General features: G+C 50.2%; 1 protein-coding gene across 3 annotated transcripts in view; it reads right to left on the bottom strand.

Annotated features, from left to right (window-relative positions):
- Positions 1-1,580: 1,580 nt before the first annotated feature.
- MECR (mitochondrial trans-2-enoyl-CoA reductase) overlaps positions 1,581-21,679 on the bottom strand; it is a 34,193-nt gene continuing 14,094 nt past the window's right edge. The window contains exons 4-11 of one of the 3 annotated variants that reach the window (XR_009531104.1): positions 15,381-15,524; positions 12,626-12,728; positions 11,467-11,569; positions 10,419-10,492; positions 8,279-8,339; positions 8,042-8,114; positions 2,724-6,601; positions 1,581-2,581 (exon numbers count right to left, since the gene is read on the bottom strand). Coding sequence is in view for 1 of the 3 variants with exons in the window: in XM_060089317.1 (XP_059945300.1) it covers positions 6,444-6,601; positions 8,042-8,114; positions 8,279-8,339; positions 10,419-10,492; positions 11,467-11,569; positions 12,626-12,728; positions 15,381-15,524 (716 nt within the window). In the remaining 2 variants the exon portion in view is untranslated. Of the gene's footprint in view, positions 2,582-2,618; positions 6,602-8,041; positions 8,115-8,278; positions 8,340-10,418; positions 10,493-11,466; positions 11,570-12,625; positions 12,729-15,380; positions 15,525-21,679 lie in introns of those variants that run through there. The other 2 variants (XR_009531103.1, XM_060089317.1) reach the window with 2 other exon arrangements.

Here is a 21,679-nt window from a genome sequence, read left to right on the forward strand (position 1 = left end):
AAAAGTATATGTGGAAGGGTTTGGAACAGTATCTGGAACATGGTAGGAGCTCAATAAATATTGGTTCCCTTCTCACTAACCCAGTTTACCTGGAACCACAAAGGAGTTTTCTTTGCTGTTTTTACTTTAAAAGTTATATGTTGAAGCGAAAGAGAGTAATGGACATATATACACTACCAAACGTAAGGTAGGTAGCTAGTGGGAAGCAGTCGCATAGCACGGGGAGATCAGCTCGGTGCTTTGTGACCGCCTGGAGGGGTGGGATAGGGAGGGTGGGTGGGAGACGCAAGAGGGAGGGGATATGGGAACATATGTATAACTGATTAATTTTGTTATAAAGCAGAAACTAACACACCATTGTTAAGCAATTATACTCCAATAAAGATGTAAAAAAAATTATATATGTTGAACGGATAATTCATTAACTGGTTTAAATGATATACAGTGAAACGTCTTCCCATCTCTGTCCTCTGGCGGCCTAGAGGCAGACAATATAATCTGTTTCTTAAATGTCCTTTCAGAGGTTTTACACAGGTAAAGCAAATGGTGGTGTACTATACATACAGTTCTGCACTCAGTATAATTTGAAAATCATTCCATTAGAGTACAAAAAGAGCTTCCTCAGGACTATTTTATGGCTCATAATATGCCATTTTATACACAGTAATTTCTTTAATCAGTGCCCTAGGAAAGGACGTTGAGATAGATGGAAACCTTTTAACAGCTTCACTAACTTTGTATATATACATATATGTAGGATCTATTCCTAGAAGTAGGATAGTTGGGTCAAAGGACGTTTAGATAGATTGAAACCTTTTGTTATAACAGCTTCAGTGAGTAACTTTGTATATATACATATATGTAGGATCTATTCCTAGAAGTATAATAGTTGAGTCAAAGGGTGTGGGCAAACATAGTTCTGATAGATATTGCTCAATTTTCCGCAAGCACCTGTTTCTCCATCTCCTCATCAACACGTTATGAAACTTTATGATCGTTGTCAATCTGATAGCTGAAAAATGGTATCTTGGGATAATTTAATTTGCAGTTATGTTGAGTGGAGTGAGCCTCGTATGTTTAAGACACATATTTTCCTTTCTCTGTTTGTATTTTTTGCCCATTTTTCTTATTCGTAGGAGCTATGTATTAGGAAAATTAGCTCTTTGTCAAATGAGTTGCAAATATTTTTTCCCAGTTTGTTGACTTTTGACTTTGCCTAGAGTGCTTTTCTGCCATGCAAAAACATTGTATGTTTATGGGATCGAATTTATCCTTTATTTTTCTTTGATTCTGGATTATGTGTTATAGTTTGAAAGGCCTTCCTCACTCTGAGGTTTAAATTTTTTTTTTTTTTAAACCTCCCCTGGGGACTGCCCCGGTGGTCTAGCGGCTAAGACTCTGCGCTCCCAATGCAGGGGGCCCAGGTTCAATCCCTGGTCAGGGAACTAGATCCCACATGCATGCCGCAACTAAGAGTTTGCATGCCACAACTAAAGATTCCGCATGCCGCAGCTAAGATGTGGTGCAGATAGATAGATAAATCCACGATGCAAGGAAGATCCCTCGTGCTGCAAATAAAACCGGGCGTAGTCAAACAAACAAAACCTCCCATGGTTTATTCTGTTACTTTTAGAACTGATTTTTATGCTGCAGTCCTGATCCGTTTGGTATTTTGTAAAGTGTGAGGATCATAGTACCTGTATTATGAAGAACCAGTGCTAAACTTGGTTGTTAAATAATCTGCTCAACCTATTGTACAGATGGGAAAGAACCCTGCCCACCGATATACCTGTCTCCAAAACCTGCTCCTCTTCTGGAGCTTGCTAACTCAGGGAGTGGCACCTCCTTCCAGGAAGGTGCCAAAGTTCCACCTTCACGCACCTCATTCACTCTATCTTGTTGATTCTTCCTTCTAAATATTCACGAATCCATTCACTTCACTCCCACTTAGCTAAGCCAGTTCAGGCCTCGTCATACTGTTCACACATCAGGGCTTTAACATGCTGCTCCCCCTGCCTGGAACATGGCTGACTTCTTATTCAGGACTCAGACCTTCCTTGCCCACCTTCTCTCAAGTACCCCCCATCACTATGATATCACTTTATTTTTCCTTTCACAGCGCTTGCTACACTCTGTAATTACCTCATTTATTCACTTGTTCACTGTCTTTCTCCTCCACTAGAATGTAAGCTTCCTGGTATCATGGGCCACGATGTTTGGCTCCTGCTGTATCCCTGGCACTTCTGACAGTGCTTTTCACATAGCGGGTGTTCAAACTATTTACCGAATTAATAAGTGAATGAGTTCTCACCTGGATTACTTCAGTGGCCTCCTGCTTTTTTTCATGCTTCCCCGTGAGACACAGACTCAGGGAAATTCTGAGTGACATGTCAATTATTACTGAACAAAATCAAGGAGTCCTGAGAAAAGAGGGAGCTCAAAGTCCAACTGTGGGGCCAGAGGAACTGGGGTTGACTGGCATGCTGACCAGACAGGGTCAGGGGACCTGGCCTCTGGTGCCAGCTTGCTTCCTGGTATGTGACCTTGAGCAGCTCACTTCCTCTCTCAGCATCTTCCTCTTCTGAAAAGTGGTGATATTAAAACCTCAATGACACAGGGAAGTTGTAAAAATCAAATGCAGGTACGTGTGGAAGTGCCCGTACACTGTAAAGGGTCAGGGACATAGGGCAAGCTTTCTTCCCTCTCAGAGGGTGCTAACTCACCTGCGGGTGGGCCCTCTGTCTTCCCAGGATCTTCCTGCCTTCAGATGCAGGCAGATGCTGTGCCAGGACTGAGTTTCTCTTCTTCCACCATTTCCTCCAGCTGCCCAAGCTGGGCCCAGCGTCCTACCCAGGGCATGGTACCTGTCAATAAGCATGGGGCTGGCGGGAGCTGCTGACAGCTTCCAGGTACCAGGGCAGAGATGCCTGGCACACAGGCTAATGCAAGAACCTCTTTCTTCCGGGCATCGGTTTTTTCCCTGAGGAAAGCAGGGTTAATTGGTGTCCCAAGACACCAGACAGTCATCAATATTATGACAGTGGCTGTAGGCAGTTGAAGGGTGGATGATTCCAGAAGACAACAGGGAGAGCCAGTCATGAAGCCTCAGGGCTTCAGGTGCACCCAAGCTTTGGTTTAGGAGGTCATGCCTGATTGTCCTCCTTTGGTCTCCTGGAGCCAGAGTTCCTCCTTCAGCCACTTAAAAAGTATATTGTTTACTTAGTGGGCCCGAAGAGCTGTCCCAACTCCACAGAGAGATTATTCAGCCTGAAAATGAAAAACAATCTCCTGTACTTGTTAAGTAGGGAAGCGATGATCCATCTTAAGTCAGATTCCCTTTTGACATTGTTTTGCCTCAAGCTCCTTTCCTCTGCTGGCCTCATTAAATGTTGGTAATCCCTATGTTGGTCTTCAAAATTTAGGGAGACTTTACTTATCTGGGAATTTCTGATTATCTCTTCCTTTAGCACCTCCCTTCTCCAAATTGTCCCCCCAGGTTGCTGCCAGAGGGATTTTTCTGAACCACAGTTCTGATCTTCTGGCTCAGAAATCTTTTGTTCCCTACTGCCAGTAGGGTGAAGTCCAAATTCCTTAGCTGGGAATCACACACTGCCACAATTCAGACTGTGATTTTGTGAAATTTTCAGCTTCAGATGGATTGACAGGATTTCAATATAAATTAAATCATAGAATATGTATCATTTATGATTAGGTTCAGAGAAAGCCCAAACACTAGGGGCTTAAATAACACAGAAGCTTATTTCTCAAGTCCTCAGGTGGGCAGTCAGTGTTTCTGGGTCTCAGGGACGCAGGCTCCTTTGATCTTGCCGCTGTCCCATTCTCAACATGGTCAAAGGTGGATGTGCAAATTCCATGTTTGTATCCCAGCCAGGAGGAAGGTGAAAGGGGAAGGAAAGGGTACAGGATGGGTGCCAGCTATATTTTAAAGAGGTTCCTAAGAAATGGACACCTAGCACCTCTGCTTACATCACATGTGCCAGAGCTTGTCAGCTGCAAGGGAGGCAGGGAAACTGTTTATTCCAGCCCACCATGTGCCCGCCTAAGAGTCATCAGTTTTAATTCTTAGCAATAGAATGGTATTTGGGGAAAACGAGAAGATTCTGACATAAATGTTCTGCCTCTATAACTTAGCCTGGTCCCTTAGTCTGTAATGCTTGTCTCCCTCCCCTGCCTGAGAAAATACTATCATCCTTTAAAGCCCAAGATCAGCTCCAGCTCCAGGGACTTCCCTGGCGGTCCAGTGGTTAAGACTCCGTGCCCCCAATGCAGGGGCCATGATTTTGATCCCTGGTCGGGGAACTAACATCCCTCATGCCAAATGGAGCAGCCAAAAAAAAAAAAAAAAAAAAAAAAAAAAAATCAGCTCCAGACCCCCAGAGGTACTATTCCCGGGACACTCTGCACACCCCCGAGGTCTCTAACTGTGATGTGGTGTTATGAACCTTCCTCCCACCTGTCTGCCCACTATGAGTCTCTACCAGGGGCCCGATCCTTCTCCATGGCTGCAGGCTCATCGCATCCCCTAAGCCCAACCTTGTGGAGTCCCCCTGCAGAACCTAATCCTAACTTTCACTCCTGTAGGCTCTGGGCAGCCTCCCGCTCCCTCTCAAGACTTTTTGCACTTTCCCCCATTGACCAACTGCACAAATCATCCATCCCACTGATCTTGAGGATACAGAACGGGAGGGACTTGGGTGAGCTGCGGCTGCTTCTGAGCCCAGGTGTACAAGGAGGCAAATCTTACCCAGAGAGCACCTGTAGACCTTTCCCAGCCCCAGGATGCAGCCGAGTCCTTTTCTCCAGAGGACACACAAGATGCTCCCGAAGACAAGAGGATGATGCCGGGGCCCAGGTACGTGCTGGCATGTAACTAGCCTTCAGAGCCAGTTTTCCACATCACTCCACGGCCTAAAATCCCTCAGTGCCTCCCCCATGTCTTGGGGGCAAGTCCTGAGCCTTCCTGCTCTGACTGCTGCCCACTGCTCCCATCTCAGTCTTCATACTCCCCCCACGTCCTAGGCAGCAGCTATACTTACCTGTGGGCAGTTCCCCGACTGCTAGGCTCTCCAGGGCTGCCAGACTCTCACAAGTGCTGTTGGCTTTGCTTGGTACACCTTCTCCTGCTGGGCCTTAAGATTGGCTGTGACCATACTTCCTCTGGGAGGCCTTCCTTAAACCCTCAGGCAGAGCTGCTGTGTCCCCACGGCCCTCCGAACACCTCCGTATCAGCGGCCTCATGAGTATGCTGTGCACTAGGCTTAGCTACTTGCGGGCCAGCCCCGCGTCACTCACGGGCAGCCCTGGCCTCAGGCACATGCTAGGCTCTCAGTAAGTCCCCCCGCAGTGAGGCTCTAGAGCTCAGGGACAGAGGGCCAGGTGATGAGGGAGACACCCCAAAGCCTCTGGTTCTTTGCTTTGAGTGAGTGGATCATGAAGCAAACACCAAAAACTCACATAGTGTCAAACTCTTCTCTTTGTCTGAATAAAGCTACTCATTTTTCAGGGCCCACTTTCAAGCTTCACCTCAGGGAGGCCTAGGACAGGATCTTGGTTAGGCGCTCACCGCACCTCACGCGTGTCTTCTTTTGCACACTCATCACTATGGTAACTGTCGTGGGACCAGTGGTTTGATGCGGGGTTTCTCAACAGCGGCACTGTGGACATTTGGGCTGGATAAGCCCCTGCTGAGGGAGGCTGTGCTGTGCGCTGTAGGACGCTGTAGCAGCATCACTGGCCTCTGCTCACTAGGCACTAGTAACACCCCCTCAAATATGATAACCAGTGTCCCCTGGGAGTAAAATGAGCTCAGGTTGAGGACCACTGGTGTAACATCTATCTCCCCAGTTAGAATGGAAGTTCCATGAGGATGGCCCAGGCACCTGAGACCCCATTTCCTTGGTTTCTCAGCCTGGCATTCACTCCTCTGTGGAGCTGATCCTCCCCCTGTCCCAGATTGAGCCGAAGGCCACCTGAGAATGAGTCAAACCTTCCTTTTCAGAAGATTCTCCTCTGTGGGCTTGAAGGGCTTGAGGGCAGAGATCTGTTTTACTGGCTTTTGTACCTGCCAGCCCCGCCAAGGCTTTGCTTTCAGGGCTGTCAGGAAGTGATGGCTGGAGGATAGGTGGAGGGTAGGTAAGGGGGGCTTCTAGTGCTGGGAGCTGGCAAGGGATGGTCCTTCTTATTAGGGGTGACTTCTATTGGTTTTTTTTGTTTGTTTTTTTAGGAAGTTCGGACTTTATTAGATACCCGGGGGCTGGCCCCAGGGAGAGCCTTGGCTGGCCTCCCAATTCTCCGACTCAGAAGTGGCGGTGGGGAGAGGAGCAGACTGCGGAAGGCGGAGGGCCCCAACTGGGGGGCCCGAAACCAGTCCTGCTGATCCGTCTCCCCTCCCACTTGGCTCCGGCTCCTCTGGGATTATCACATCACATGGTGAGGATCTGCTTGGAAGACACGAAAGGCTGCATGGATGCTTCTAAGGCACGCTGGTAGTCCTGCAGTGGGACCTCGGAGCAGGCAGGGGCCGTGAGCTGGCCTCGGTGGATGAGATCGCACAGCGTGAGGATCAGCTCCTTGAACTGGTCTGTGGGAGGTTGGAGGGTGTCAGACGGGGGAGCAACCGCAGGGCTCGGTGAGGGGACACACGGGCTTCCCCTGCTGGCAGGAGCTGGTGCTGGGCTCCAGGGAAGCCTCGAGAGCCCTGGGCTCGGCCAGGGACACGGCGGCCACTGTGAAGGCGGCCTGGGGCCCGCCTGTGCTCAGGACAGTGAGGGCCAGGGTGGGGAAAGAAGCACGGGGAGCAGCCCCAGGAGCTGACGGGCAGGCAGAGTGGTGCTGTGATGGCTCAGACCCACAGGACCTGACTGGGTGTAGCGGGGAGTCCTGAATGGTGGGAGGGCGGAATCACTCAAGAGGGGCAGAAGCCAGAAGAGGCATGGGGAGGGGGTGGGTGGTGCCTGGCACACCAACAGATGTGGAAAAGAGGAGCTCTGCTCAGGGAGAAGAGCCTTCCCTGAGAGCCCAGGCTCCCTCAGAACCGCACCAGCAGAAGCCACCAACGTCCCCTCCCAGGCTTGCCTCCCACTAAGGAACCAATATGGTAGAGGAAGATGAGAAGTGAAGGCCTTGGCTGAGAAGTACTTTTTCATAGACATCAATTCATTCAACATTCAAATCGAATCGTATCCCCTGCTTAAAACACTTCAGTGCTTCCCATTTCCCTTTAAGATCGAGTCTGAGCTCCTTAAAGAGGATCATAAAGCCTTTCGTAATCTGGCCACAACCTATCTGTCCGGCTTCCCACTCTCTACTGGGCTTTAACACATGCTATTTTCTCTGCTTGGAACACCCCCTTCAGACGACCACTTCCCTCCCCGTCACTGGGATAACTCCACGCCATTCCTCAGCCCAGCTTGGGGTCGGTGGTGGTCACAATGTGGGGAGCCAGTCCTCCAGGAGAGGAAGAATAGTGTGCTGGCTCAGGTTCTGGAGTCAGAGAGACCGGCTGTTCACATCCTGGCTGCACACCCCTTAGGTGGGGATGACTTGGGGCAAGCTACTTCCCTACTCTGAGCCCGTTTCCTCCTGTGTCAAGCAGAGATGACAGTAGTTTAAACAATTATGACATTTCAACTGAGGCAGAGGTTAAGTAACTTGCCCAATGTCCCGCAGCTCGCTCAGCAGAAACCCATAGCCAGTAATGGTGGAAGCAGGATTTGGGCCTGGGCAGGCCGGTTCCAGAGTCTGTTCTCTTTCCTTGGCTGTCTTCCATGACAGTCTTCCCCCCTGTCAGCTCCTCAGGAGGGCGGCAGGGGGTGCCTTGTTCAATATGGTGCCCCAAGGACTAGCCCACTTTAGTCCAATGACTATTTGCTGACTGTAGCTGTATTCAGAGACTGTTTTCCTTTATCCTGTTGTGGGCCTGGGGGTCCAATCACCTCTCCAGGGCTCAGAGTGGCTGGTCACTTCTGCAGTAGGCACTGCCCTCACGTGACCCTTGGTAATGGGGCCATCATCCACTTACCTGGACTGTGGTCCTTCTTCCACTGGGATAACCAAAAGCCCCGAAGTTTGAGATCCTTAAAAATGAGCAGGCTCTGTGGACACAGGAAGGACATACTGGGGCTCTGAGGGCAAGAACTGCAGGCACTGCTTAAGGTATGGATTCCCCCAGGGGCGGGGGGCACTGCCTGAGTTTAGACAACGGTGGTGTCCAGGCCCCTGTCTCCAGGCACTCCCCCACCCTGCCCCACCAGCTTACCACAGAGGCGACGACAGGCTGCTTGGCCATCCCCCCATAGGTCACCATGGTTCCTCCAGGCCTGAAGGGTCCAGAGAGAAGACAGTGGTCGCAGGGAGAGACAGAGGCCTTCTTGAACCAGTTACAATGCATCTATTCCAACCCTGGTTCCTAAACCTCGTTCTCAGAATCCCTGGGAAGGGTTCAAAAATACAGGTCCCTAGGCCCAAGCCAGAACTAATGAATTGGGAAGCAAAGCTCTGTACTAAAAATGACAGAAAACAAACAAGCAAGCAAACACCCCCTGCAGACGACCTCGATGTCTAGCCAGGGTTGGGAGCCCAGAGTTAAGCTCCCAGTCAGGCTTTGCGGAAGAGCTGCAGAGAAGAATACTCTGCTGAGCAAAGCTCACAGCCCGAGTCGTGAGTGGAGCTGGAAGTAGATCGGGCCAGGCTCTACACTGTCAGTGTATGACGCTGGGCAACATGTCCACAGCGGGCCACACTGCCTCTCCTGTACACGCTCCAGCGAGACGACGCGGCTAAGGAACGGTGTGGACAGTGCAGAGGACAATGGCAATTGTCAGGACCTGCTGTCTGACACCCACACCCGCCCCAGCGGTCAAACAGGAGAGGGTCTCATATAAGTTTTAAAAGGTAAGCTAGGACTTCACATGCCTGACTTAACCTGTGCTCCCCTCCCCACTCCCCTGGTTCTTTTAGGAGTTTGTTGATCCATTTTAGGACAACACGAGGGAGGCTCTGTGAACTCCAGGATGGAAGAAGCTGCTGAGAGAGGCAGGTAACTCTCTGTGCCTGAGGCCGGGGGCCAGTCTGGTCTTAAGTTCCCTTCAACTGCCACCTGCTCTGGAAAGTAGCTCCTGCATGGTGGGGGGCGAGCCCTCCCTCTGTGGACCCGCATTACACTTGATCTAATCAGAATGGTTACCGTATACTGGGTGTTTACTATGTGCCAGGAACAGGTCTGAGCACTTCACATGTGCTGGCCAGTGAATCCTCACAGTAACCGCAAGGGAGGACTTTTATGACTCCTATTTCACAGATGAGAAAACTGGGGCCCACCTCTCATTTGTAGAGTGCTGTGTACAGACCTCAGAGCCCCTTGGACTCACCTTCTGAGGCAGAAAGGGTTTATATCCCCCCATTTTACTGATGAAGGGACTGAGACCTGGATCATTTTTCACATATTGCTTAACTTTTCATAGGTCCACAGCTAGTAAGCACAAGCCACATGGGGATGGCAGTTGGCCTCGGAGGCTGCCCAGAGTAGGGCTGAAGAGGTATACTCGGAGCCACAGCAACTCGGGCAAGCTGACTACCCTCTCTGGGCCTCATCTGGACGGGGATGGGAGCAGTACCCCTCACCTAGGCGATTGTGGAAAGGGTACATCATGCACTCTGCACAGTCTGGTGCGTGGTCAACACTCTGTGATTGTGACTACAGCTCTCTGGTCACATGACCCAAATTCCCATCCAGCCTGAGTTCTAGAGGGTTCCCCCAGTGTCTCAGCCATCTAGGTACCCTGTGGCTACTGAGTGCTAGCAAATATGAGTTAACAAATGTTGGTGCTCTAGTTGGGAAGTGTCCTTCCAGGCGCCCTTCAATTCGAGAAGATTATATTAAAGGAAAAAAAGAAGGAAAGGACGTGCACTGCTAACACTGTCAACATGTCATCCCCCTCTGTGGTGGGATGATGGGTAAGCTTTGTGCTTAATTTTTCCTTTGTACTTTTACATGCTTTCAAGATGTTTTGTAACAGCATGACGTTACCTTTAAAATTAGAATCTATTTTTAAAAGCTAATAAAAAATTGAAAAGCTAATAAGCTAGGACTAAGTGACTTTTTTCAGATGCCCCTAGGTTACGAATCCTTACCCATTCCCCTATCACAGAGCGCCCAGGAGTCTACTTCTGGGGTCCCTAGGAGAACAGAGCCAGATGGTCATCTGTAAAGGAGGAGGCTGAGAAAGGGAGGGCCCAGGTAACTAGGACGTGACGTGGGTCCCATCTTGCTACTCAGGGTCGTGCTGACCTGGCCTTGGCCTGCACTGGCTACTGGGACTTGGTCGCTCGGTGGCCCTCCTGGCTAAATCCCGGGAGGGCGCCTTTGTGCGCTGGACCCACGGGGCCGAGGGACTTACGCCAAGTGCCGCAGCAGCTCCGTGGAGCTTTTCCCGCCGACACAGTTGAGAGCAAGCTGAGGCTGGGGCACATCCTGGAAAAGAAGGGACCTGCAGTGAGCGAGCTAACCCCCTGTGGTGGGGCTTGAAGCTTGCTAAAGAGCACTTCCCTGGCCCAAGGGCTGTGTCAGGAAGGAGCGAAGAAAGTGGGACAGTCATGCCTTCCAACTCCCTCTGGGAAGGGCCTTTTCTTTACCAGCTTAATCTTGTTATGTTTTAGGATTTTGTTCAAAACTCACCTCCTCTGGGAAAGAACAGACAAAGGGCACCTATGTTCTGTTTTGACGGACTTCATTTCCCCCTCTTCTCAGCACTTACAACTCAGTTTATATTAGATGTGCTGACCTACTGCTTTAGAAATGTTCTCAAGAGGCGTGTGTTCTAAAGTAAGTGTGTGTCCGGTCCCTCCAGGGTTCAGTGATAAGAGGCTGAGATGTGGTTCGGTCACTTACTAGGTGTGCTGGGCAGGGTTAAGGGGCTTTGAATTCAGAGAGGCCTGGGACCAGCCCAACTCCACCACTTATGACTGTGTGGTCTCAGTAAAGTCCTTTCTTTTTTTCCAAGTCTTCGTTTTCTCACCTATAAAATAGATAGCACCTACTTTGTAGAGCTTTTGTGGGGATTATCAGATAAAATATAAGGCAGATGCCTTGGAAATGTAACTCCTTTTCTTTCTCTTCCCTCCTGTACCTCCGTTTCCTCAGCTCTCTCCCAGCTCTGAGATTCACTTCGGCTGTGTGGGCTGATGTAGTCCACCACTAACATTCAAAACTACCAATCACACAGGGTTTCCTAAACCTTGTCTGTCTCTCCTGCCCCCTCACAGCCCCGGGCACTTAATCCATGCTTTCCCCTGGCTGAGGGAATGGGCTTTATCCTTCCACGAAAAGAGACAAAGGGAGGATTTTGGAGACAATGGGGCCAGTGCCAGCTTTTCTAATTCAAGTGAATTTCTTTCTTCAGGGAGTTGGGCCTGGAATGGAGGTGCAATGTCCCTCATCACTGATACCTTAAAGAAGTTTTTCATCTCATGCTTTCTTAGTTCCTCTTCTGTGACAACATGATGGGCCCCCAGATTCTTCAGTCTGTCGGTCAGCTTCTGGATGTCAGGTCTGGAAACCAAACACAATCCAAGGGCCTCGTCATATCTGCTCACTTTCTCCACGGAAGGCTCCCAGGACCCCTCTGCCACAGCTGTGAGAACCAGAGTTTCTCTTTGTGGGAAGCTAAGCTGGGCCTGGCCACCAGTCTCCCATCACATGCAAGCATCTCCTGGCCTCAGTTTCCTCACTGGCATGAGAGCGCACTGGGTGGTTTCTACTGCTCCTGTCGGCTCAAGGATGCTAGAAACCATCTGTGCTCAGGGAGGAGTCATTTCACTTCCTGATTTCTTCTACTGAAACTACAAACTCTGCTTCCTTTTCCCCTCTTTTCAAGGGGCTTTTCAGAGTGTTGTGCAAACACACTCCGGTCCAGGAGTGGCTCTGAGCCTCTTTACCAAGGCAAACAGAACATTTTTTTTCTTAGCACAACTGAGGGGATGGGGAACTGAAGCGAGTATCAATTCTCCTGCCAAGGCTGGGCTTCCCTGAAGAGACACAACCAAGTGCGTGGATGGTGAGGCTTAAGGAAGTTGGATGATATGATGGAGAGAGAACAAATTGGGAAACTAAGTTTGTCATTGGTTTGCTGTGTCTTCCTGAGCAAGTGGCTTCCTCTCTCTGATGACAAACCTGCCCCATCTCCTTTACATCTGTATTTAGTGCACTTCAAAGTATCACACAAATGCAAGGGAAACAAGGGCTCTGGGTTAGTTGGTTCAAAGAAAGAATAACACAGCTTAAAATATTCCCAAATGTGAACTGTGGTTTTAAAAACATGAGGTTTATCACAAGTCTCAGAAACTCTTAGCTGGGTCTCAGAAACTCTTAGCTGTTCACTAAGGGCCTTCTCCTTCCTGCCCTCCCTTTACATTTCAGATTCATTCATCCTATAGCCAAAAGCCACTGGACTTCAGTGCTGGTGGCTGACTCAGCTATAAGCCAGCTCCTGCCCGCAGGAAAGGAAGACCGCTTACGCAAGGGCGCCACCTGGTGGAAACATGGGCACCCGCGGGTGCCAGGCGGAAAGGCCCAAGTGGTGTGCTAGGATCAGGCCTGCCCACGCACCTGTCTCGGACCACGTTGATGGTCCTCAGGCCAAGGGCTGCGGCGATCTGGATGACTGCTTGACCCACTCCACTGTTGGATGCATTCTGGATGACAGAATCCCCTGTGGAGCCAGGAAGAGACTCAAGTTGAGACCTGTAATAGGTCAAGGGCTTCCAGCCTAGGATCCTATCATAGGGCCAGAGGTGGAGTCCTCAGACTCTGAAAGGACCCAGGACCCGGCTGCTGAGCCTTCTCAGTCCTTGGACTGTTGCTCACTCTTCTCCCGTGCCCCACAAACCTCTACAACACCCATGAAGCCTGCCAGGATTCAGCAACTCAAGAGTTCACACTGGATGCAACTTAGACCCTGCTGCGTGAATGATTTTGCATCCTTCATCCTCCTCCCAATTTTTATGTCCTCAAGTCTCTGCTTAGGTTATTTCTTTGGCTTGCAATGTTTTCCTCTTTCATTCTCCCTTCGTTTTCAAATCCTATATATCCTTCGAAGGACAGCTCGAGTGTGGCTTCCTACATGAAGCCTTCCCAGATTCTTCCCCCGTGCACTCCCACAGCACCCTGCAGCCGTCTCTGTTAATGGTCACGGTCAGCCCAGACTTATCCTTGGTTGTTATCTCAGTCCATTTCTATCAACAGGCTGCGGCTTCTTGAGGGGAAGATGCACTGCCTCAAAATGGGATTAGAACTGCACTGGAGAAACTGGCAGCCCCTGAAACAGGGACCTCCAGATAGTCTGTGGTCAAAGCCGAGGCCTAACTTTGGACTTAGCCAACGGGGGAGGCCACGGGCCATGCTGGGAAAAGCATGGGCTCTGGAACGAGACATACTGGGGTGTGAGTCCCAGCTTCTCCACTGACTGTAACGGAAAGTGAACGGGGCGGGATGAGTCCTGACCTCTTTGAACCTCAGTTTCTGCCCCATAAAACAGGAGTCCTAGAAGCACCCACTGGGGTGCTCCTCATTAGAGCCCAGTGCTGTTGTGTCCGGGAAGGGGCTCTGTTACCCTGAAATGCTATCTGGGTTTTGAGAGGCAGCAGAGATCTTGTGCTAGAGACAGAGGACATTCTGGAAGAAGGCCCATCCTCCTTACCTAGGATCAGCCTACAGATCATCACCCATCAGTGGGTTATGAAACCAACCTAGTGGGTTGCAAGCTTTTTTTTTTTTTTAAAGTTAAAATCAAGGAAAATAGAATAAAAAATAGTGGAGTGCATCACACATAGTGAGGGTAAATATTATTCCATGAAACTTTGGTTTTCATTACATATATATTCATATACGTCTATATACTGGGTGACAATTTAAAGCGTAATTCTTACTCTGGGTCAAAATCACACGTTTCACACCAGCCCTGGGGCAGGAAAGTGGAGAGATACACCATGGGCATTTGAGGTGGGTGGTGTCAGAATAGCCTGATGTGACGACCACAGCTGCAGCCCAAATCAGAGGGGGTCTGAGGGGAGAGGATGCAGGCGACCAAAACACCTGCTGCACTGGGACTTGAGCAAAGGTCCCTGATCACACCTGCTGGCTTTCTGCACTTAAAGAGACCTAGGGCTGCTCTGCCACAGCTGGGAGAACCGGCATTTGTCTCTGCAGGAAGCTGGGACTGGTTCTCAGTCAGACTTACACAGAGCTGCCACCGAAGGGGATCACACTCCGGCATCTCTTCACCTCAGTTTCCTCGTCGGCATGACAGAGCTGGACTGGGTGATCTCTAGGGCCCCTGCCAGCTCCCGGATATGCGTGGTGTGTGGGGTAACCCTCCAACCACGGGGGACGGGAGTTGGTGGGTAACTGGCCCAGCCTCCTGTCACTTGGAGGTTAGTTCTGAGGAGGGTTCTGTGAGGGCCTGTGGAGGGTCCCCAGCAGGACTGGGCCCCGGTTGCCCACGGCAGGAATCAGCTTTCGCTGGCTCTTCCTCCTTCCCTGTCCCTGTCCCCAGTCCCTCACTCCTGCTTCCTGGGGTCACCTCCCCAGCGAACTGGCGGCCCCCAGTTCTTTTCTTAGGCTCTGCTTTCAGGGGAACCTGGAATCAAACACCTGGCTTTGTCATTTCCTTGCTGAGTGATCTCATGCAAATAATTTACCTCTCTGGACCTCAGTTTCCTCATTTATAAAAAGGGAGAATGATAACAGCAGTGCACCTTTACTGTGCTGCATGCCAGGCCCTGTGCTAAGTGTCACACGGCATGTTTCAGTGAGCCCTCAGAACCCCTTACTCTCCATTTTACGGATGAAAAGTCTGATGATCTGAGAGGTCAGTTCCCAGTTAGTGAGGCGAAGCTGGGGTTCAGACCTGTGCTGTGGACCTCACTGCACCGCTCTGACGTCCAGTGCATCTGACGGGGCAATGCATGGAAAGGCACGTATGTGGCCTGGAAAGTGCTCTGGCAGTGCTGAGCGGAAAGACTAACACTAAGTTCAGCATTTTATTGAAAACACAGGGACTGTGTCTATGTTGTCTGGCTTTGTAGCCCCAGAGCTCAGCACAGCTCCATATGATTTTGCTGAATGACAGAATTCCAGCCCAAGCTCTAGGGAATGTGACCCTTCAGCGGTTTTCTAGGGTGTACTCCTCATGAGGTTTCAGCATGTTTTCCAGGATCCAAGCTAACATCTTTCCATGTAAAGCAACACCACCACCCAGGTTGGGGCCGTCTTCCTCGCATGTAAGTTCCCAGGCCTCAGGGTCGGGACAGGGGTCACACCCGAGTCAGGAGTGCCCGGCCTGCCTGCCCACTGCGGTTCCTACCTGGCCGCAGCTGCTCAAAGTCCATCAGCATCCGGTAGGCCGTACAGGGGTTGACGCCCAGGGTGGCGGCGCTCTGAAGAGGGATGTCGCTCGGAACGGAGATGAGCGCTTCCTCGCTGAACACAGACTCGGTCCGCCAGGTTCCTAGGTGGGAGGAGGCCAGGGGAGTAAGGAAGGACCCCCTGCATGCCCAACCCCACTCCCCCTCCTCAGTGGACGGGCATCGAGGCCAGCGGACTTCAGTAATACTTGGAGAAAAAGGAAAATCCCAAAGCCTTTTTGAATGTCTGAGTCCTCATGATAATTACGTTATGGAGACTGTGCTATTCCCACATCAGTTACCAGTAGATTTAGCTAGTGTCACACAGCAGGTGGCTGAGGATCTCAAACTACTGGACTCTGAGGGCGAGACAGCAACATCATTACCAAGGCAAGAGAAGTTGAGAAAAGCCCCGTTTTCCCACTCGGCCCTCATTCTCACCTAAGGCAGGGTGACTTGGTGGTATTATGGAAAAAAGCATGAAAGCCAAAGTCAAAGGCCGAGGTGTGGGACCTGGCTTGGCTGGTCTGCTAGTCTGAGCACAGCACTAAGTCACTGAGATTTGCTTATTCTAATATGTAGATGACACTGGCAAGAAGAGCCTTGACTGGCCTCCCCGAAGAACTGCTGCACAGATCAAATGAGATATGGGAAGTGAAACAATCCTGTAAAGTGGAAAAAAGTGCTCATTAACCCCCAGACCACATTCCAGTTCTAGACAAAAGAATAATAAAATGTGCAATTTAAAGTCCTCACTCAACAGGGCAGGAACTGAGGCTGTGACTTGCCCTGTCGCCCAGCTCCCTGGGCTGCCCCCTTCCGCCTGCAGATACTCATCCGGCACCGGCTGTGAGCCAGGCCCCTCCAACAACGACACAGTCCTTACGCTCGCAGTGCACTCACTCCAGTGGAGCAGAACAGGTGAGACACGAACAAGCAAGTACAAGAATTCTAAGTTATACAGAGAGACAGAGAGAGAGAGAGAGAGAGAGAGAGAGAGAGAGAGACGGAGGGGAGGGAGGGAGGGGGGGAGAGAGAGAGAGAGAGAGGGAGAGAGAGGAGAGAATTGCTTTAGATGGGAGTCAGGGACAGCTCCTCTGAGGAGGCGACAGGCTAAGAGTTGAAGGATAGAGATGCAGCCTCTCAGAATCCACAAAGAACATTCCAGTGGAGGAAGAAGCATGTGCAGAGACTCTGAGGCAGGACAGACATAGGAATGGAGCAGGAAGAATGCACACTGGAGGGGAGAGAATGGTGGGAAGAGTGGCTGGAGACATGGCTGACTTGGCACAGGCTGGACGGACGTCATACAGGCTTTCATGATCTTGACTCACAGTAACCGTGTGTTACAGTCTAACTCAGTACATGTACATATGTAAATACGTGTACACATACACAGATTCATAACAGAAACCGAAGTTTCACGGAACAATACTTACCCTACTCTATGGGAGGTACTGTTATTTTCTATTCTATTCTGACCAACTTTAACAAAAGAAAAATTCTGTTTGCAACCCACTGGATTGATTTCGCTAATGGGTCACAGCCTGCAGTCTGAAAAACATAAGGGCTCAGGGTCATGGCATAAAGAACGGATTTTATTTTAGTGAATAGGAAGCTTTAATTTTCTTATTTATTTATTTATTTATTATGGAGCCGCACTGCACAGCATGCGGGATCTTAATTCCCCGACCAGGGATCGAACCTGTGCTCCCTGCAGTGGAAGCGCAGAGTCTTAACCACTGGCCTGGCAGGGAAGTCCTAGGAAGCTTCCAGGAAGCTTCTAATTTTAGAGAAGTCTGAGGTGATTGGATTTATGCTTTAAGATCACTTGGTTGCTGCATGGAAAAGACTGTGGCGGGGGAGCGGAGGGGTGGGCAGAGTGGGAACAGGGAGGCCGATCAGGGGGCTTCTGGAGGGGCCCAGATACGAGGTGACGGGTGCCTAGACTTTGGCAGTGGGGATGAGGAAAAGTAGATGGATTCGAATTATGTTTTGAAGATAGAATCAACAGGATTTGATGAGCATTGGGTGACAGGTCCTCCTCACCTGTGCAGGCGGGATCCTGTATAAAGCAGAGAGTCAGACAGATGCAGATTCAAGCCCTGGCTTGCCGTGCACTTGCTAAGTCACCTCAGGGAAACGACTTGGAGCCTTGTTGGCTTGGCGTCTGGTGGCTGTGATGTCTCAGGGGCCCTCGGCCTACCCTTCCAAAGCTCTCGAGTGTGACTCATGACCCAGTGGCTGGGGTTCTGACAGTCCCCTGGCTGTACGTGGTCCAGTGTGGGGAGCAGGGGCCAGCCTAGACCGCTAACTGTGTTGCAGGAGGGGAGAGCCAAGGTGGGCTTTAGGGGCCAGGAACTGGCGATAGGAGGCAGGAACACTCTTTATTAAAGGCTGTGTCAATCCCAGAGTAGATTTCTGGCTGAGAAAACAAGAGGTTGAAAAACTGAAGGACTGCTTTGGAGTCCAGGAGGTGCCTTGCCTGTCTCTGGGCTTCGTGCAGCCTGGTTTGCAGATCTTCAGCGTCATCTTCATAACTATCACCCTCATTCATCTTAGTCAACGTTTACTGTACTCTACTCTGTGCCAGATGCTTAGTGAATGGCTTTCTGTGCGTGAAATCAAAGGTGTTTTCTACTTCCCTGTAGTGACAGGACAATGGAAATCCAACCCTTGACACGGATTTCTGGGGCTTGGCAGTCCCTAATCCTCTTAAGAGAACCTGGGTGGGATGGGATGGGGGCAGCACCCACGTCAGCCTCCAGGGCTTTAAAGTAGAAACCCTTAGGCTTTGGAGTTGGAGGGACCTGCTTAAAAGCCCTGGCTCTGCCACTCACTAGTTGTGCTGACTTTGAATGATCACTTCACCCTTTTTGAGTTGCAGTTTTTCTAATCTATGAAATACGGAGAATAACACTCCCACTATAGTGTGAAGATTAAGTGATGACATTGTACAGCCTGTCACTGTGCCTGGTACACAGTAGGTGTGGAGCATCCCTTGGTCTCCTTTTCTGATCCGAATTCCCAGGCCCGAGTTCTGAGGACTCCCATTCCACACTCACGTGCACCTGACCCTGACTCATCTCTGTCATCTAACGCAGTGGTCCCTAACCTGTGGCCCATGGGCCAAACTTGGCTCACCACCTGTTTTCGTAAATAAAGCTTCATTGGAACATAGCCCACTTTTTATGTATTATTTATGGCTATTTACATTGGCAAGGTTGAGTACAAGTGGAATGGCCTGCAAAGCCTAAAACATTTACTAATTTGCCCTTTAAGAAAAAAGTTTGCCGCAAATTTAGTGTTTGCGAAGATCATTGTATGTATTCCCTCAGTTGAGACAGACAAGGCAACGACTGTTAGCTCCATTTTAGAGATGAGGAAACTGAGGCTCAAAGTAGTTGTGATTTAAACAAGGTCATGGGGTGCTGGGGTGGTGGTGGTGGAAGGAGAGCCTGTATCTCATTCCCAGGCTAGTGCTTGCTATGCCCCGTGCTGCCTCAGGGGGCTTTGAGTGTTTCCAACGAGAAAGCCAGTTCCCACATTAGCTGACTCTGTCTCCCTTGGGATTGGTTGCATGTGGGAAAACGCTGGCTACAGGCACAGCAACAGCCGAGTAGCTCAGTGCATGAAAAATGCCCAAGATCTGGCCAGTTGAGGACTTATCTCTTTAATGACTGCTACTCTACTAAACGGCAGTCTTCACTAGAAGAAAGACCATGCCTGTTCACTGCTGTATGTTAGAGCCTGGCACTCTCAGATGCTCACAAAATGTTTACTGAATAAACTGAGTTAATTAGCATCCTGACAATGATAAAATCCTCATCCCCATCCTCTCCGACTGGCACCTGGTTTAAAAGAATCACCTTTCCTCCGGGGAGAAATCCCTGCTCTGGCTATCAACCCCCACACACGTGCAATTACGCACACACCTGGGACGCGTCCTTTATTCTCTCCAATCTCACCAAGCTTCTAGGCCCACCCCGTCTCTCCAGTCCTACAGCACTACTTGCTCAGGCCCTCATCGTCTGAAGCGTGGATTGCTCAGCCACCTCCTCACTGGCTTCCCGCCTCCACCCTCTGCCCTTCCAGAGCATTCTCTGCACTGCACAAGTCTGATCAAATCATTCCTCGTGTTCACTCTTCATCAGGCCCCCAGTGACTGTGGATGCGAGTCCTCCACGTCCAGGCCCCAGCCGACCCCTCCAGCCTCATCTCACTTGTTCCTACCCACCCATGACCCAGCCATCCTGAGCTCCCTGCAGTGCTGATGATGCCCTGCCTTCTCCCGTCACCACACCTTTGCCCATGCCGCATGCCCTGCCTGGGAAGCCCTTCCTCCCCTGGCTGTACTTCTACTGTCTTCCAGACCCAGTTCAAGCATCACTTCTCTGAGAAGCCTTTCCTAATGCTTCCCAAGATAGAGGACTCTTGCCTTTGTGTTCATCCTGTGATTACACCACTCATTACACTGCACTGTATTAAGTGCTCTTTTCCCCACTCCCAGCCAAGAGCACTTTGAGGGCAGAGCCTGTGTCTGACCCACGTTGTGTGCCCTTCACTCTGCACGGGGGCTGGCCCGAAGCACCAGTCAGTATCCAGTGAATCCTTACAGATCTCAATTTGCTCACCTGGCTGTGCTCTTTCACTGCCAGGGGACTTTCAGAGAGGGTGGGGCCGTTCTTGGCACTTCCCTGATCTCAGAGAAGGAAAGAACTTCTGGTAGACTCCTGGTGCTGTCTTCTCTTGCCTGGTACATTTTCCTTTCTAGAACTGCTCCTGCCTAACCTCTGGGGCTGTCGACAACAAGGCCTCACTCTCTATACCACAGAGGTTGGCAAGAGACTCAACCAGGGCAATTGGAGTGGCCTAAGCCCACCCCCTAGTGATAGGTTCATGGATGGGCAAGGATCCAGACAGGGCTGGTCAGAGCCCTTCTGGGGGATGGATATGGTTGTATTGGACACATTGTGGAGGACATGCTTCTTTGTTTGCTCTCAGGATGATGTAAACCTCAGGCTGCTGGTGGCCATCTATGAAAGGTATATATCAGAGTGGGTCTGAATCTTACCTCCACCACTTATTGGCTGGGTGACCTTGGGCAAATTGCTTAATCCTTTACATTTACTGTAGTCTCATCTGCATAATGGGAATGATAACAGTATCTACATCATTTTGTGGGAATGACTGAGTAAATATAGGTAAAGTGCTTACAACAGTGCCTGGTACAAAGGGAGTGGTCAATATTTGTTGCTATTCCTATATCTCTGTGTGGGGAGATCCCATTGGAGAGCTAATGAGAATAAGAGAAAGAGGTCTCATAGCATTGGTGTTTCTGGATCCAGCTGTGCCTGAAGCCCTCCATCTCTTGCACTTCCCAGTTCCACAAACCAATTAACTTCTTTTCTGGTAAAACAAGTTTGAGTTGACTCTCTGAGAGTTATAACCCAAAGGATCCTCCCATTGGAGTGTAGCGGGAAAAACGGAGGAGACAAGAGTCCAAGGGGCTCTCCTTTCAGTTAGCTGTTTGCATTTGGACAAGTGCTTCTTCTTAGGTTTCAGTTTCTCGTATGTCCAATGGGGTGGATGTCAGCCCTGCTTCCCTCTTGTGGCTCCTGTCAGGATCCATCTGTATAATGTTTGTGCCTCAAAAACGACCAAGTACGAAAACACAAATCTCACCAAAGACTCTTTACCACATGTCACAGAAAACCCTAACTCTCAGCATGGCTTTCGCAGGGCCTTCCCCAGGCGGCCCCACCTGCTCTGTAACCTCCCCTTCACTTCTGCAGTCCTCTCTCACATGCTCATCCTCTGCTGTGGCTACACGGGGTTCTCCTCCATTTCCCAAACTCACCCTTGTGTCTTTGCTCATTTTGTTTCCTCTAAATGCCACAATTTGGGGCGCATCTCTACCTACCAAAATTCATCCACCAAACGTCCCTTCCAATGAAGCCTCCTCCATGAAGCCCTGATCCTTCCTTAAGACTGTGTCTCTCTCACCCAGAGTCACCAGAAGTGCCCTCTGCTTCCTGTGAACTTGCAGCACTCCCTTTATGGAGGTTGCTGGTTTGGACATTTCTTCAATTAGATTTTAACCTCCTGGAGGGAAGGGGCTGTCTTATTTGATTCCCCATTGCACCCTACATTCCCTAGGGATGTAGGGATTCAGAGACTCATAGCTCCGATCAACATGCGCCCACAGTGATGAGAGCAGGTGTATCACCTCCTGAGCAAAGGAAACAGAACTGCCGCT

This window comes from Mesoplodon densirostris, chromosome 2 (assembly GCF_025265405.1).
Source record: "Mesoplodon densirostris isolate mMesDen1 chromosome 2, mMesDen1 primary haplotype, whole genome shotgun sequence".
In the NCBI taxonomy this organism is placed as follows: domain Eukaryota; kingdom Metazoa; phylum Chordata; class Mammalia; order Artiodactyla; family Ziphiidae; genus Mesoplodon; species Mesoplodon densirostris.